The sequence below is a fragment of the Pomacea canaliculata genome, linkage group LG12, assembly GCF_003073045.1.
Source record: "Pomacea canaliculata isolate SZHN2017 linkage group LG12, ASM307304v1, whole genome shotgun sequence".
NCBI lineage: Eukaryota > Metazoa > Mollusca > Gastropoda > Architaenioglossa > Ampullariidae > Pomacea > Pomacea canaliculata.
In genome coordinates this window covers 18,305,664-18,317,879 of record NC_037601.1, presented here as the reverse complement: position 1 = coordinate 18,317,879, position 12,216 = coordinate 18,305,664, and the positions used below count along the sequence as shown (strand labels likewise).

General features: G+C 37.2%; 2 protein-coding genes across 3 annotated transcripts in view; both read left to right on the top strand.

Annotated features, from left to right (window-relative positions):
- Positions 1-1,357: 1,357 nt before the first annotated feature.
- Positions 1,358-10,711, top strand: LOC112576438. 2 transcript variants are annotated; one of them, XM_025258848.1, is made up of 3 exons: positions 1,358-1,564; positions 3,893-3,945; positions 4,544-10,711. In XM_025258848.1, the coding sequence occupies exons 2-3, from the start codon at positions 3,930-3,932 to the stop codon at positions 6,568-6,570; spliced, it is 2,043 nt and encodes a 680-aa protein (XP_025114633.1). In that variant the 5' UTR covers positions 1,358-1,564; positions 3,893-3,929; the 3' UTR covers positions 6,571-10,711. The 2 variants fall into 2 exon arrangements, with proteins under 2 accessions (XP_025114633.1, XP_025114632.1); XM_025258847.1 differs by lacking the exon at positions 1,358-1,564 and adding an exon at positions 2,294-2,391.
- Positions 10,712-10,857: 146 nt separating this feature from the next.
- Positions 10,858-12,216, top strand: part of LOC112577428 (protein broad-minded-like) — a 36,482-nt gene continuing 35,123 nt past the window's right edge. The window contains exon 1 of the mRNA XM_025260493.1: positions 10,858-11,520. The gene's annotated coding sequence lies outside the window, so the exon portion shown is untranslated. The remainder of the gene's footprint in view (positions 11,521-12,216) is intronic.

The window sequence follows — 12,216 nt, the reverse complement described above, 5'->3', positions numbered from 1 at the left end:
CCACAAAAAAAATGTTTTGTTGGGATTGGTGTTTACACTAGGGTTGTTTTCCTCCCACTTGATCGACTGATCGAGTGGGTGGTTCCACAACTGGAAAACCCGAAAAACTTAAAGTAGTTGCACGTACATGGTTCGAAACGGTTATTTAAAGGATTAATGGTTTTATTTATTTATTTTTTTTTTTATTCAGAAAGAGATGCCAATGATTGAGTTGCAGTGGCGTAGGAAGCTTCTCGATTTTGGGAGAGGGTGGGAGAGAGACAACTCATTCGTGCCTTCTCGGTCGAGAGGCCGCTGCCCCCTTCCCTCCCCCACCCCCGGTTCCTATATGTACGCCACTGTCGACGTAATCATGCATATCCCAAACGAATATGCCCGAACAGCCCGACCGTTCTATATAGTATATTTAGAAAGTATATTTACAGTTTTGTTGGTTTATCTGATTGAGATAGTGTTTTCACCTCTCTCTGGTTACTGAGTATAGGAAAGATCGATGATGAATTAGAGGGATCGAGGGGGTTGGAACGGGAATACCCGGACGCCCTACCCCGACAACGTAAACCATGTGGACAGATGTCACGTGTACGTATCTGATCGACGTGCCCGAGACAAAGCAAGAACCTCTGTCTTAGTACAGTGCATGAGTCACAAGCACTGAAGCAGGTTCCGGTTACAGGCATATTTATGGTCGATCCGTACACTTCATTAATTGGCTCGATTTGTAAGCACAATAATATAGTAGTTCCGGGATGGCTTTTTCAGTGGACCTTCTTTGTGACCCGCGATAAACTGCGATAAGCTGCCAGTGACCTCCGCGACATATGTAGAAGTCCCTACGCAGTCTCAACCATATTATATGTGACTCTCCAGTAAACAAGGTTTCGTGTGTCATAGTTCTCGGCTGCTGATGCCCCAACCCCCTACCCCCCCGACCAACACTTACACGTTTTTTGTTCGCTCGATCTTCATAATCATTGCCCACGTCTTTCACCACTATATATTGTTTGATAATACATTTTGTTTCTATGGTAGCATGGAATATTTAGGTATACGTACAAGCACGGAGAGAGAGAAAACATACAGGAGACAAGGAGAGCTATATATACAATTATATGCCAATTTCTGCTGCTGTTTCCCCTTCTCAGATTGCCTTATGAGCGTCGTTTACAGCGTCGTAACCACGAAACGACGTAACTCGAGACCGTCGTAACCCGAGGACTACCTGTTTACTGGCCGGGTTGCGACCGGGAAGGGGACCGGGATGGGGTCGCCCAGTAAGGATTGGGGGGTGGGGTGGGTGAGTGGAGTTTTCGAGAAACGTCGAGGGTTATGGGAATAAGAGTGGGGGAGAGAGAGACACGAGAGTTGGAAGGGACAGCTTAGAGGCGGTAGCATCACGGTACTCCACCAAGCATTAAAATAAAACCACTTGAACCTATGATCGACAGTGTTGACCTGTGCTCGTTATTGTGGTGAGACTATAGGTCAAACAGCCTCTGCCTAACCTGCTACATTTTTGGCAATATTCCATACTACCATTTTCAACTGCAGCAGGTGTCGCAACGTACGTATACCAGATCGTAAGCATTTAAATAATATAAATTAGAATAAAATGCAAAGCATTAATATTATATATATAGAGAGAGTGGGTTAAACGAGCTGGAGCCTTGATGCACGAGTTAGAGATATATAATTTCTGAATCTTATACATGCAAGAGATTATATAGAGCCACAGTGAAGATATGTCTGTTAGTCGACATAGAAGACATTTAATACGATCTTCAGTTTCCATTTGGTCGACCATTAGATCGGTTATAAACAAGGATAAGATCTTGTTCTGGAAAAGTAAGCACTCACTACATGAATAGGCAGTCCTCGACTTACGATATTGTTCTGTTCCTACGTCGCGCAGTAAACCGATTAATTTCGCTGTAAGTCGGAACATATATAGGTTTAAAGATAGGGGGACAAGTCGAGGCTTATAGTTCGAAATTTACGGTAATAAGATCGCAAATACTTACAGCACACTCTCAAATAAAAAATCTTCACGATGAGAGTAATTAAATCATAGCAAATGCAACAGATATAATCCCATTTCGAACTGTAATATATATATAGGGCAACAGTCTGACAAAACTTTCTTATATACGTAATAGATACATTTAGGATACATGGATGTGAACGATCGGTAAGTCTATAAAGGTAGTGAGCGACTCATGGAAAATGCTAAGTGTGAAATGACATATAGTCTGGGGTGCGGGCCAGATGTTCCGGGATTCCCCAGTTTCCCCAAATAAACAACGTTAATAGCGGAAAGCCTCGCTTTCGTAAGCTAGTCTGCGAAGGAGTTTCGTGTCACGCAGAGGTCTGTCTTGCCGAATAGCATTTATGGTGAGCGCGCAGATCTTTTTCTCACTTTATATTTTATTTTCTTATTAGTTCTGTACTCTTGTTTTAAGCTTGTTTCTAAATTTTAGTTTTATTTTATTACCATCATTCACGGATTCACATACTGCGATGGCATAATTGTTGGAGTGGAATGCGTGCATGTCGAAGTCGGTGACCTATCATATGTACTAGCCTTGGCTGCTTATTTTAACACTGAAGTCAATACTGTGAAATAAGCGTTGCATGATTGAGCCACGTGAGGCCTGTTGAAGCAGTTATACATATATACGCGGAATGTTAAGGTCCGTGAAATTGAGATCCAGCAGCTCCATCAACGTCGAATATTGTATATACATTCCAGTTTGCGACTATAAATAACTTTATAATGACTGGCATCTGAATAGAGATCGACCCTGTGTCTAACAGTTTATAAAACGTATTTCTCGGTTATTGTTTTTTTGTCAATGAAGCTGCAGCGTGTTGATGAGTCACGACAGACTCGATCTATGTGACGTGTGACGTTCTGGCGTCAGCTTTTGGCATGGGGAGGGTTCCTTGATAACTGCACAATCTTTTTCTTTTTATTTGTTGTCCACCCTTGAACAGGCAAGACAACACTAAAGTGTAGATGTAAACAACAATGAATTTTAAAAAAAAATCAGCAGTGAAGGGGCCTGTTACAAACACGATCATAAATGTTTATGCACCGATCGAGGCTTTGGATTTGATGACTGAATTATTAGTTTTATGACATAGTGGTGTATATCCTATGAAATGAGGGAACTGTTTTGCATTTTAAATAAAATTACAATTAAACAGAGATTTCTGTAACTATATTGGTAGGTCAATTGCTGCATGGTTAGAACCTATTGAATTTAGGCAACAGTCATGTCAGTGAGGTGAACACGTATGCGAGAAATAGTGATTCAATTTTTTTTAATATCTGATTTTTTTTCTGATTTTGTGTTCATTGTCAATGGATATGATCAAATTTTTTGTGTGTTCATATAGGAATGTATAAAGACTGCATGAAAGTTGACATATTTGTTATCAGTATATGTTATTGTGACTGAGGATTATGATTTTATATAAGCTTTAAAATGGGACCAAGGTAATACTGTATAAATAAATGTACATTAAAGTTAAAAATCTTTTGTGTTTTACTCATTTGTAAAGCCTGTTGAGCTCTCTGCCAGGTGAGGAAGCATGCTGTATAAGTAATAATAACAATACCTTTATATATTTTCAGTTGTAAAATTTATCAATAGTGTAGCAAGCACTGTACTTTTATTATGAAGGCACAATGAACAACGTTCATTTGAAGACTGAAGAGATGATTCTTAATGGTACCTGCATATAATTAGACCATGCTAGTCTGGGCTAGGAAGAAATCTGATTGAATGCAGAGTTCATGCTTATGTAAAAGTATTTCTGAAGTTTCTTGATAAATTCTCTTATAATAGTCATGTCTATAGAGGTTAAAAAAGTAATTCATGTATTTCAGATACCAATTATATTCCAGTCAACTAACAGCCTACGACATGTCATCTAATTCAGGTAGCATGTATTCCTTATAGTCATATTTATTATACTGTTAGTATGCTGTGTAATAATGAAATAAGACTATTCATAATCAATTATAATGTATGTTATATAAACACGTATAAAAAGAACTTAATGAAACTGAACTCAAATATTAATAAATTGATTTGTATTATATGCAATGATATGCAGGTATCCAGTTGTGTATATAAAGATTTAATAAAACTGATCATTTTCATTATTTAAACATATAAAACAAATATTATATAACAAAAGTGTCAATCATATCAATATCCCTATGGATATGTGGGTGTGCATGCACATGTAAGAGAAACTGATGTATTATATACAATAGTATTTTCATACTCAGTATACAGTTATACAGCTACATATCTTTTCCAGATATACTTAACAGATTGACTGTCACGAATGTGTGTGCACAAGCATGTGTTTGTGTGTTGTGCATGGTAAATAGCTTGTAGCTTGAACCTGGTGAATTATTATCATTATTATTAAATATTTAAATATACAACTTTTTTTTCTTTCTTTTATAAAGAATCACCAATAGCTGCCAAAGTAATTGTTTAAGATGTTTTTCCTACCTTTGATGCAGTGGATCTGAATGCAGAAACTGTAGAATCTCCAGATGAAGCTCGCACAGTTCCACTAGAAGATGAAACTGTAGCAACTCCACATCACTTAACGCTGTATTATGTGTCAGAAAAAACACCAGAGCAGTTGTCTAACAAATTTCCTCAAGAAAAATTATGTAAACACCCAGGAGAAACTATTCTTATAGAAAGAAGCGAGGTTGCTGACATCCTTCTGAATGCAAAAGAAATGCCAAGGTCTTTTGTGGAACTCTGGTGTCACTTTGAAAGAGAATGTGGACCAAAGTGGTATATCAAGAATAAACATGGAACCAAAACAGTGGAAATTTGTGATGATAGAAGCTCAGTTTCATTGAATCAATACCAAGAAGTAGAAGTCAGAAAAGGTTCCAGGATAAAACTTGACAGACAACTCACTTTCACAGTTTTTACTCTAGATGGTGATGCTCTGAATGGAGATTTTGAGGTGGAGGTATTGCCCGACAAAGGGGCACAAAGGAAGCTAACAAATCATGCACACAGGCAGATTTCTTGCTCTAGTACCGACAGTAGTGGGTCCTCAAGTTCAGGTGTGCCACCCTATATAGGTGTACCCGTACAACCAAGGCCGAGGCCTGATGTGATACATCAACCCCCCTACCATCAAATTCCTCATCCCTATAGCCCCTGTATACCTTGCATTTATAGTCATCCTTATGGGCAAACACATATACTACCCATTGCTTTTCCTTTTGCAAGATCAGGCGCCAACTTTTCTTGTAGTATTGATGCAGGTGCTGAAGCTGCAAACATTCAAGGGCAAATACTTGTGCCATATGCTCTATCTACACAAGCAGCCAGCAACCCAAATCATTTCCAACCATCTTTGCCACCTGGGATCCCAGTGTGCGATAGCATTCCCACAGGTCATCCAGAGATCAGAGCTGAAGTTGCACATACTACAGCCACCTTCAATTGTCCTCAGAATTTTCAGGATCACCAGCATCCCCATCTGCAACACCAGCGACAGCAGCTTCAGCAGCAGCAGCGGCAGCAGCAGCAATTCTTTCAGCCTGTTTCTCACGGAGATACATTGTTTCCATCTTATCATATAGAGAATATTGCTGTTGGGCCCTTACATGGGCCAACATCACTGCCCATTAATAATTCTGTAGGACCTGTGAGAGCTGTGGGAGTGGAATCATCAACACATGCTTCACAGCAGTCACATAACTTACAAGGATGTTCATATCCAATACCACCAGAGTCTGCAGGCATCAGTCCTCACCGACATCAGCAGGAACAGCATGTACTGCAACCACAGAGGCAGAATGTGGTTAACTTACAACCATCTATACTCATGCCTAGTGACTCACAGAGAGGTGTTGCATATGAGCAAGTGACCACAACAAATACGCTGGTCACTTCCTCCCAGCCTGTCCAAGTTGCATCATCTACTGTAGACTCTCTGTCAGGAATTCACTATGTGTCACCTCGCCAGACTGTTTCTGAAGGTTTACCAGTAGTAGGTCCTGCTGCAAATCATTATCAGCTTTCTACTGAAAACATGTCATTTGATTCTTCTGCAAGACCCACAGGGACTGAAGAGAGTCAGCAACAAGTGCAAGTACATGTTGGTCAAGGACAAATCCCTCTTGGTTTTGTTGGACTTAGTCCGCAGCAAATGCTGCAAGGACAAATATCCCAGACCCAGGCATCTGGAGGGAACCAGTCTTATCAGGGAGAAACCAACTCTTCCATGCAAAGAGGACAAAACTCACCAGGGGCAATACCAGCATCAATCAGTTCTATTTCTCTGCATCAACGACCAACCGAGGATGTAATATCTTCTAGCTTGTTGACAGCTGCAGCAAATGGAAATGCTATCAACTTGCGAGCAACAGGAGTGCGTGCAGATGAGACTGAATTTTCCGATTTTAGCAGCACAAGTTCAGAAAATGTCCTTGACCTTCAGGCCAGTAATGATCTTAGGAGACGACAACCAGAGGAGGATGATGAGAGGCACCCACAAGAGCATGATGATCAGTGAAGATTCATTCCAGGGTTCGTTCATTAACTGCTAACATTAACATTATCCTTTCAGTAAGGCGTGGCTGACAACTAGAGTCCTAATCTGACCTGTGATCACTGTGGATGCAACACTGGTCAGAATTACACATTTAATAGCCTGGACCCAGCATGTTAATTATTTAAACATTAGCTAACATATAGCCCATCTATTTAGAAACAACTTGAAGAAGAATTGGGCAGCTTATTTGTAGTTTTATTTTTAATGCTTATTCAATCCATAAATTTTGTATGGTTAAAACGCTGCAGTTGAATATTTCTACAGTTAAAGCAAATGTAATATAAATAGAATGATTGCAGAATTTTTAAAATCTCCACTCAATACTTAATTTTTTTAACATCATCATACAATAATTTGATTAAATTTTCTGAAGCTTTAACGCAAATCTATTTAATAAAAATCTCTTTGTCTTGTTTATAAGGGATTGCCTAAATTTTGTTAAGGTATCATTTTCAGCAAATGCATTTTTTCTGCCATCAAGTATTATCTTTCTCTCTTTTGTGCATCCACTTTTTATTCTATATGGTTATGGGCAGAATGTATGTGTGTTAGCCGATGATCTTGTCAAACTTAAATGAAGTTAAGCTCCTACTAAATCATTATTGCATATATTTATATTTTTTGTACTTAGATCTGTCATAAGAACAAACACATTCATTTTAAAAAAAAATATTTTTTAATGTTTGGCTCTTCCTGATAAATTAATTTTATATTATATATTTACACTATATCATATAGACTACTCTACTCCTAAGAAAATGTTTTCTTGCCATTATGTATAAAATGTTATAGTTGGTGTAATCCTGTTACTCGGGATAATTTCTCATGTAAAAAAAAAATGTGTTGAAAAAGATATTGGACTCATTTGCAGTATTGTATGACTTCTCAGCAGTAAAAATGTATTCATAATCTAATATAAAAAAATGGTGCTAAAAGAACAATTACAATCACTCTCATTGGCAATGGATATTAATATCACTAGTCAACCAATAAATCACAGACTTGAGATTTGTGTTAAAGCGATGTTTATGCTCTTTCACACCAGTTCTATCAACACTGCCTCTTAAAAATAGCATGCATTTTACTTTGAATATAGTAAAAATAATAATTTTTTCACATGATAATAATTGACATTGCATAAAGATAAAGGAGTGATATATGCAACCATTCAGTAGCTTAACTTTTACTGACCTGGATTAATCTTAAAGCTTGTGATGATTTGCAGTGTTAAACTTATACGTTGGCTTTTCTGTTAATAGCAAACAATGCACATATTTCAAAAATGCAGAATTAGTAACTACTGACACATATACCTACCATGACTACTATTTGGATTGCTTATAGTGTGGCAACATTTTTAAGTAACTATACTACGAGTGCCTAATATGTGCTTTCTCTTCAAATTCAAAACTATTGTTCCATCATTTAAACTGATTAGTACAAGGCTGTAAAGGGAGGTTAGACAAAGTTCTTTGTTTAACTCTTCCCATACAGTTCACAGATGCAAATGTCTTTATAGCTACAGCTAAATTGCATTACTTTGTCTATATATGAGAGGATATGTTTGTTGTTTTCAGATCTATTCCATTTATCATTGACTATGCCAGTTGCTTGCAAAACCCTTTCATTTCAACCATTTTCATTCTTTTGTACTTTACCACTGCTCTTTGGATTTTTGTGTGATCATCAAATACAGAATTACGTAAACTTGAAGTATTATATGTTTAATATTTATGTATGTTTTATTTATTTGTTGGCATAGTTTCAAGTGTACAGTATATGATGTGATTTTAACATGAGCTGATATATATTTGTTCATTTTCAAAGCTGTTATATTCATCTGGGATTGTTTTATTATTTTGGCACAAGCAAGGTGTGGGTCATTGGAATTTTTTTACAGATATGCTTCCATTCACATAAATAGTGATTCAGACTAAATTTATAAAACTTTACCTTAATAGTAGCGTTCAGACAAAAATTTGTCAACAAATGAAGATGGCTTATTTTCATCACTTTTTCTTCATGTTCTTGCCTGCTGTCATAAGCTAATCATCCTTTTGATTGACATTAGTTAATAAAAAAACTAATGCTGTCTAAAAGGATATAGCATACCTCTCTTTGCAGCAATTTATTTAGATTTAAATTTCAGGTTATATAGAAGAGTGATGGGCATTGTTAATAAGGTATTTCCAGCATCTGTTATGAACTTATCATCTTCTTAGCATTGTCTTTTACTCTTTTTTAAATAGATTTTTAATACACAATTTTACCTCTGAAGAATTACTTGAATTTAAAGAGGTAATAGTGATCAAATGTTTTAGGTGGAGATCATGTCTTTGGCACACATTTTCTCTGCATGTTTTGCATACTTACAGAGCTGGATCCTTCTCCATGGTGTTCTTGGTTTAAAACACCATGTTCTATTTTGTTACACATCAAAGAGATCAGTTAAACAAATCTTTTATTTCTCACTGCTTGCAGGATTTTTTAATATCAATCCAGTGATATATAATTTGTAATTTATGCAACAGTTTTAAACAATGGCACAAATTCATTCATCCCATTTCTTGTACAGTTTGATGAACAGTTAAGCTGGTTTGCTGACACTGTTTGATGCAGGGGTAATAAGTGGATAAATGCAGCAGCAAGCAAGGCTCACTGGGTAGGCTTTCAAGCAGTGGTGAGTGGGTCCTCAGAGGAACAACTAACCCAACACTTTATAGTTGGAAACAAGTTCTTCCTCTTCCCACCCCTCTGAAGGACAATCATGAGCAGAGCATTGTGCTCATTCACCACCAAACCAGACAAGCATGCACCACCTCACATTTGGGAGAAAGGGTTCATGACGGTAGAGTAGGTGGCGACCCTGTTCCATACAGTCATTGGTTTTTGCATTCCGTGTAGATTTTGAGCAGCCTCCTCGGGCACTTGTTCTCATATGTCTATATTCTCCTTTCTGTATCAGCAAGTAGAGTCCATATCTCTCATCTGTATGGCAGGACTTGTGCAGTCGGTAAACCTGATGGTATTGTGACACCATATCCTGTCCAGTCTGGCTATTGCTGCTGTCATTGTTGCAATTCTACATAGACATTTGCTACAGAGCTGTCATCTTCGGAAAGGGTGACGACCAAGTACTTAAAGATGTTTACCTCCTAAAGCTGTATTCTAATCATGTAGATTTTGCTTTGCTGTTGCTGTTAACCATGACTTTGCTGTTGTCACTGTTAGCCTCCATACACATTCATATTGTCTGTCAAGAGGCACAAAGAAAGCTTACAAAATAAAGTTTTATAAAATGTAAGCTTTCAACAATACAATTAATTTTATAAAAATAAATTATATATATGAATTATGTCATATTTAATCAGTAAATAGTTTATATTAATGTGGTATGTCATGCAGTGAAAACCCCATGACTTTACCAGCTTGCTGCTTTTCAAAATAATTGAAAGAATATATAAGGACTCAGTTGCTTATGCTGTAGAAGATATTGCTTTGAAAAAACTTAAACATGTTATTTTAAGGCCATTTGTATTACAAACATCCATGGTCAGACAACATCTTGGTATTGTTAATATTTTTTATATGCTATTCCTGCATTAAAAGCAAACAGTGTAGTTTGGCAAATGTGATTTGCTGCTTGCTTTACAGCCAAATTGCAACTTCATATTTATTCGAAGCTTTTATCACCTTTATTTTAAGTCTCTACAACAGTGATTTTGGTTACCAGAATTATCTTTTGGTTGCCAATAGGAAATATATAAGACAGTAGGGATGAACAAATATGATAATGCTTCATGGATTTTAACCCATTATTTACCAAGTCTACAGTCATGAGACACAATGAAATTAACACCAGATCAAGTATAATACAGGGCCCATGTTCACGATAGTCTCTGTTGTCTAATGCCTCTTTTAGCACTGCCTAGCATTAAGAATCAGAAGTAACCATTGGCCACTTCATTAAATTTTGGGATATTGCTGAAATATTGGTCTCTTTTGAGCCTGTTGTTTTGTGTATCATAAGTACAAATACAAACATTTTGAGCATGTGGTTTTGTGTATTCTTAACACATGTACAAATAAATCTGTGCAAAGATTTTCTATCTATATACACGTTTGTTTAGGATCCTAGCTGCGAGTGCTTGTGAATGTGTGCATGCCTGTTCCCATATATAAGGGGATGAACCATCCTCCAGCTGGTCCAAGCTGACCTGGTTGCTGCGTACAGGAAGTTGTGCTTTAGTCAGCTACCTGGCCCTTGCTCATGATAGCTAACCACTTAATCAGTCTGTGGTTGGACATCTAGGGTCTGATTCACACAGTCCAGGATGTTGACAGTATATAGAGTGAGCCCCTCGTTGAAAAAAATGTCTTGAGTGGAGTGGGGAGAAGGAAGATGGCTGTTGTTTATGTCAAAGTAAATAATCCTTTGTACCATCTTTTCCTTCAGTGCAGTCTCAACAATATGGAACTTGTGATAACCCATTTCTGTTTTCTGACTTGGAGATAAACTTTGCCCTCTGGCTCCCCCTTCCCCTCCAAAAAACCCCTCCTTGGCAGATAAATCAACTTGGCAAACATGATTGCATGTGAGCATATAGCTTACACATTTTCATGCAAGTGCGTGCATACACATCTGCACGTCCATGTACACATGCAAGAGTGCATGCTGAACCAATAACTTGCATGCATGTAAATGCATGAATTAAAATTGCAAACATTTTGACCCTTTCCGGGTTCAGTGTTCTTAAACTTTTTGGAAATAAGATTACTGCCTGCCTGCTTTACCTCTTCTACTCTTCACCAGCAAGTCACGAGCTCAGGAAATATTATTACAATTTCCTTCCTGTTCAGCAAAGGTTGAAACTGAAAGAAATCATTCTGTTGATTGCAGCATCACTGCTGGTATGCATAACATTGTTTCTTTGCATTTTGTTTCACCAGGTGCCTAAACTGACATACTTTTGTAACTGATTTGACAGATAAAAAGAAAAAAATTGTTGAAGGGGTGTCTGAGGCTGATGAAAATAATAATAATAAATATAAAATTTGTAAAATGCATACTCACACTCCTAAAGAGCATGCTCTTAGTGCCTAAGAACAAGAGCGAGACATGGACAGCATACAAAGACGGTATTTATTTCTATTTGTAAAATTTGTATTAAAATTGTATTTGTATCTGATTCTCTCTCACTCTCTGCCTCTTCATAAGCACGCTGAGCAAGACAATTTGAAAATGATTATTTCATTTATAAATATAAGAGGATCACTAAAAGCAGAGTGCAAAAATAAGATCTTATCAATATCTTTTTATCAAAAATAGTGATGATTGGCAATATATATTAATACTAATTTTTGTGTATTTACTTAATAATGTGAAGACCAAATCACAAGAAGCCATCATTTATGAATAAAGTTATGAGATGGTACAAGCTATGAAGCGCCATGTGGCACTGGATATCAAGTGTTAAAACTTTCCAGCTGTAAGTTACTTAAGAAACTCTCTCCATATGCAGACTGGTCACTCCACTTAAAAATGTTCTTTTTAGCTCTTTGTACCCACCCACCCTATAGTTATGCAGTTTTTCTCTTTTCCCTTAA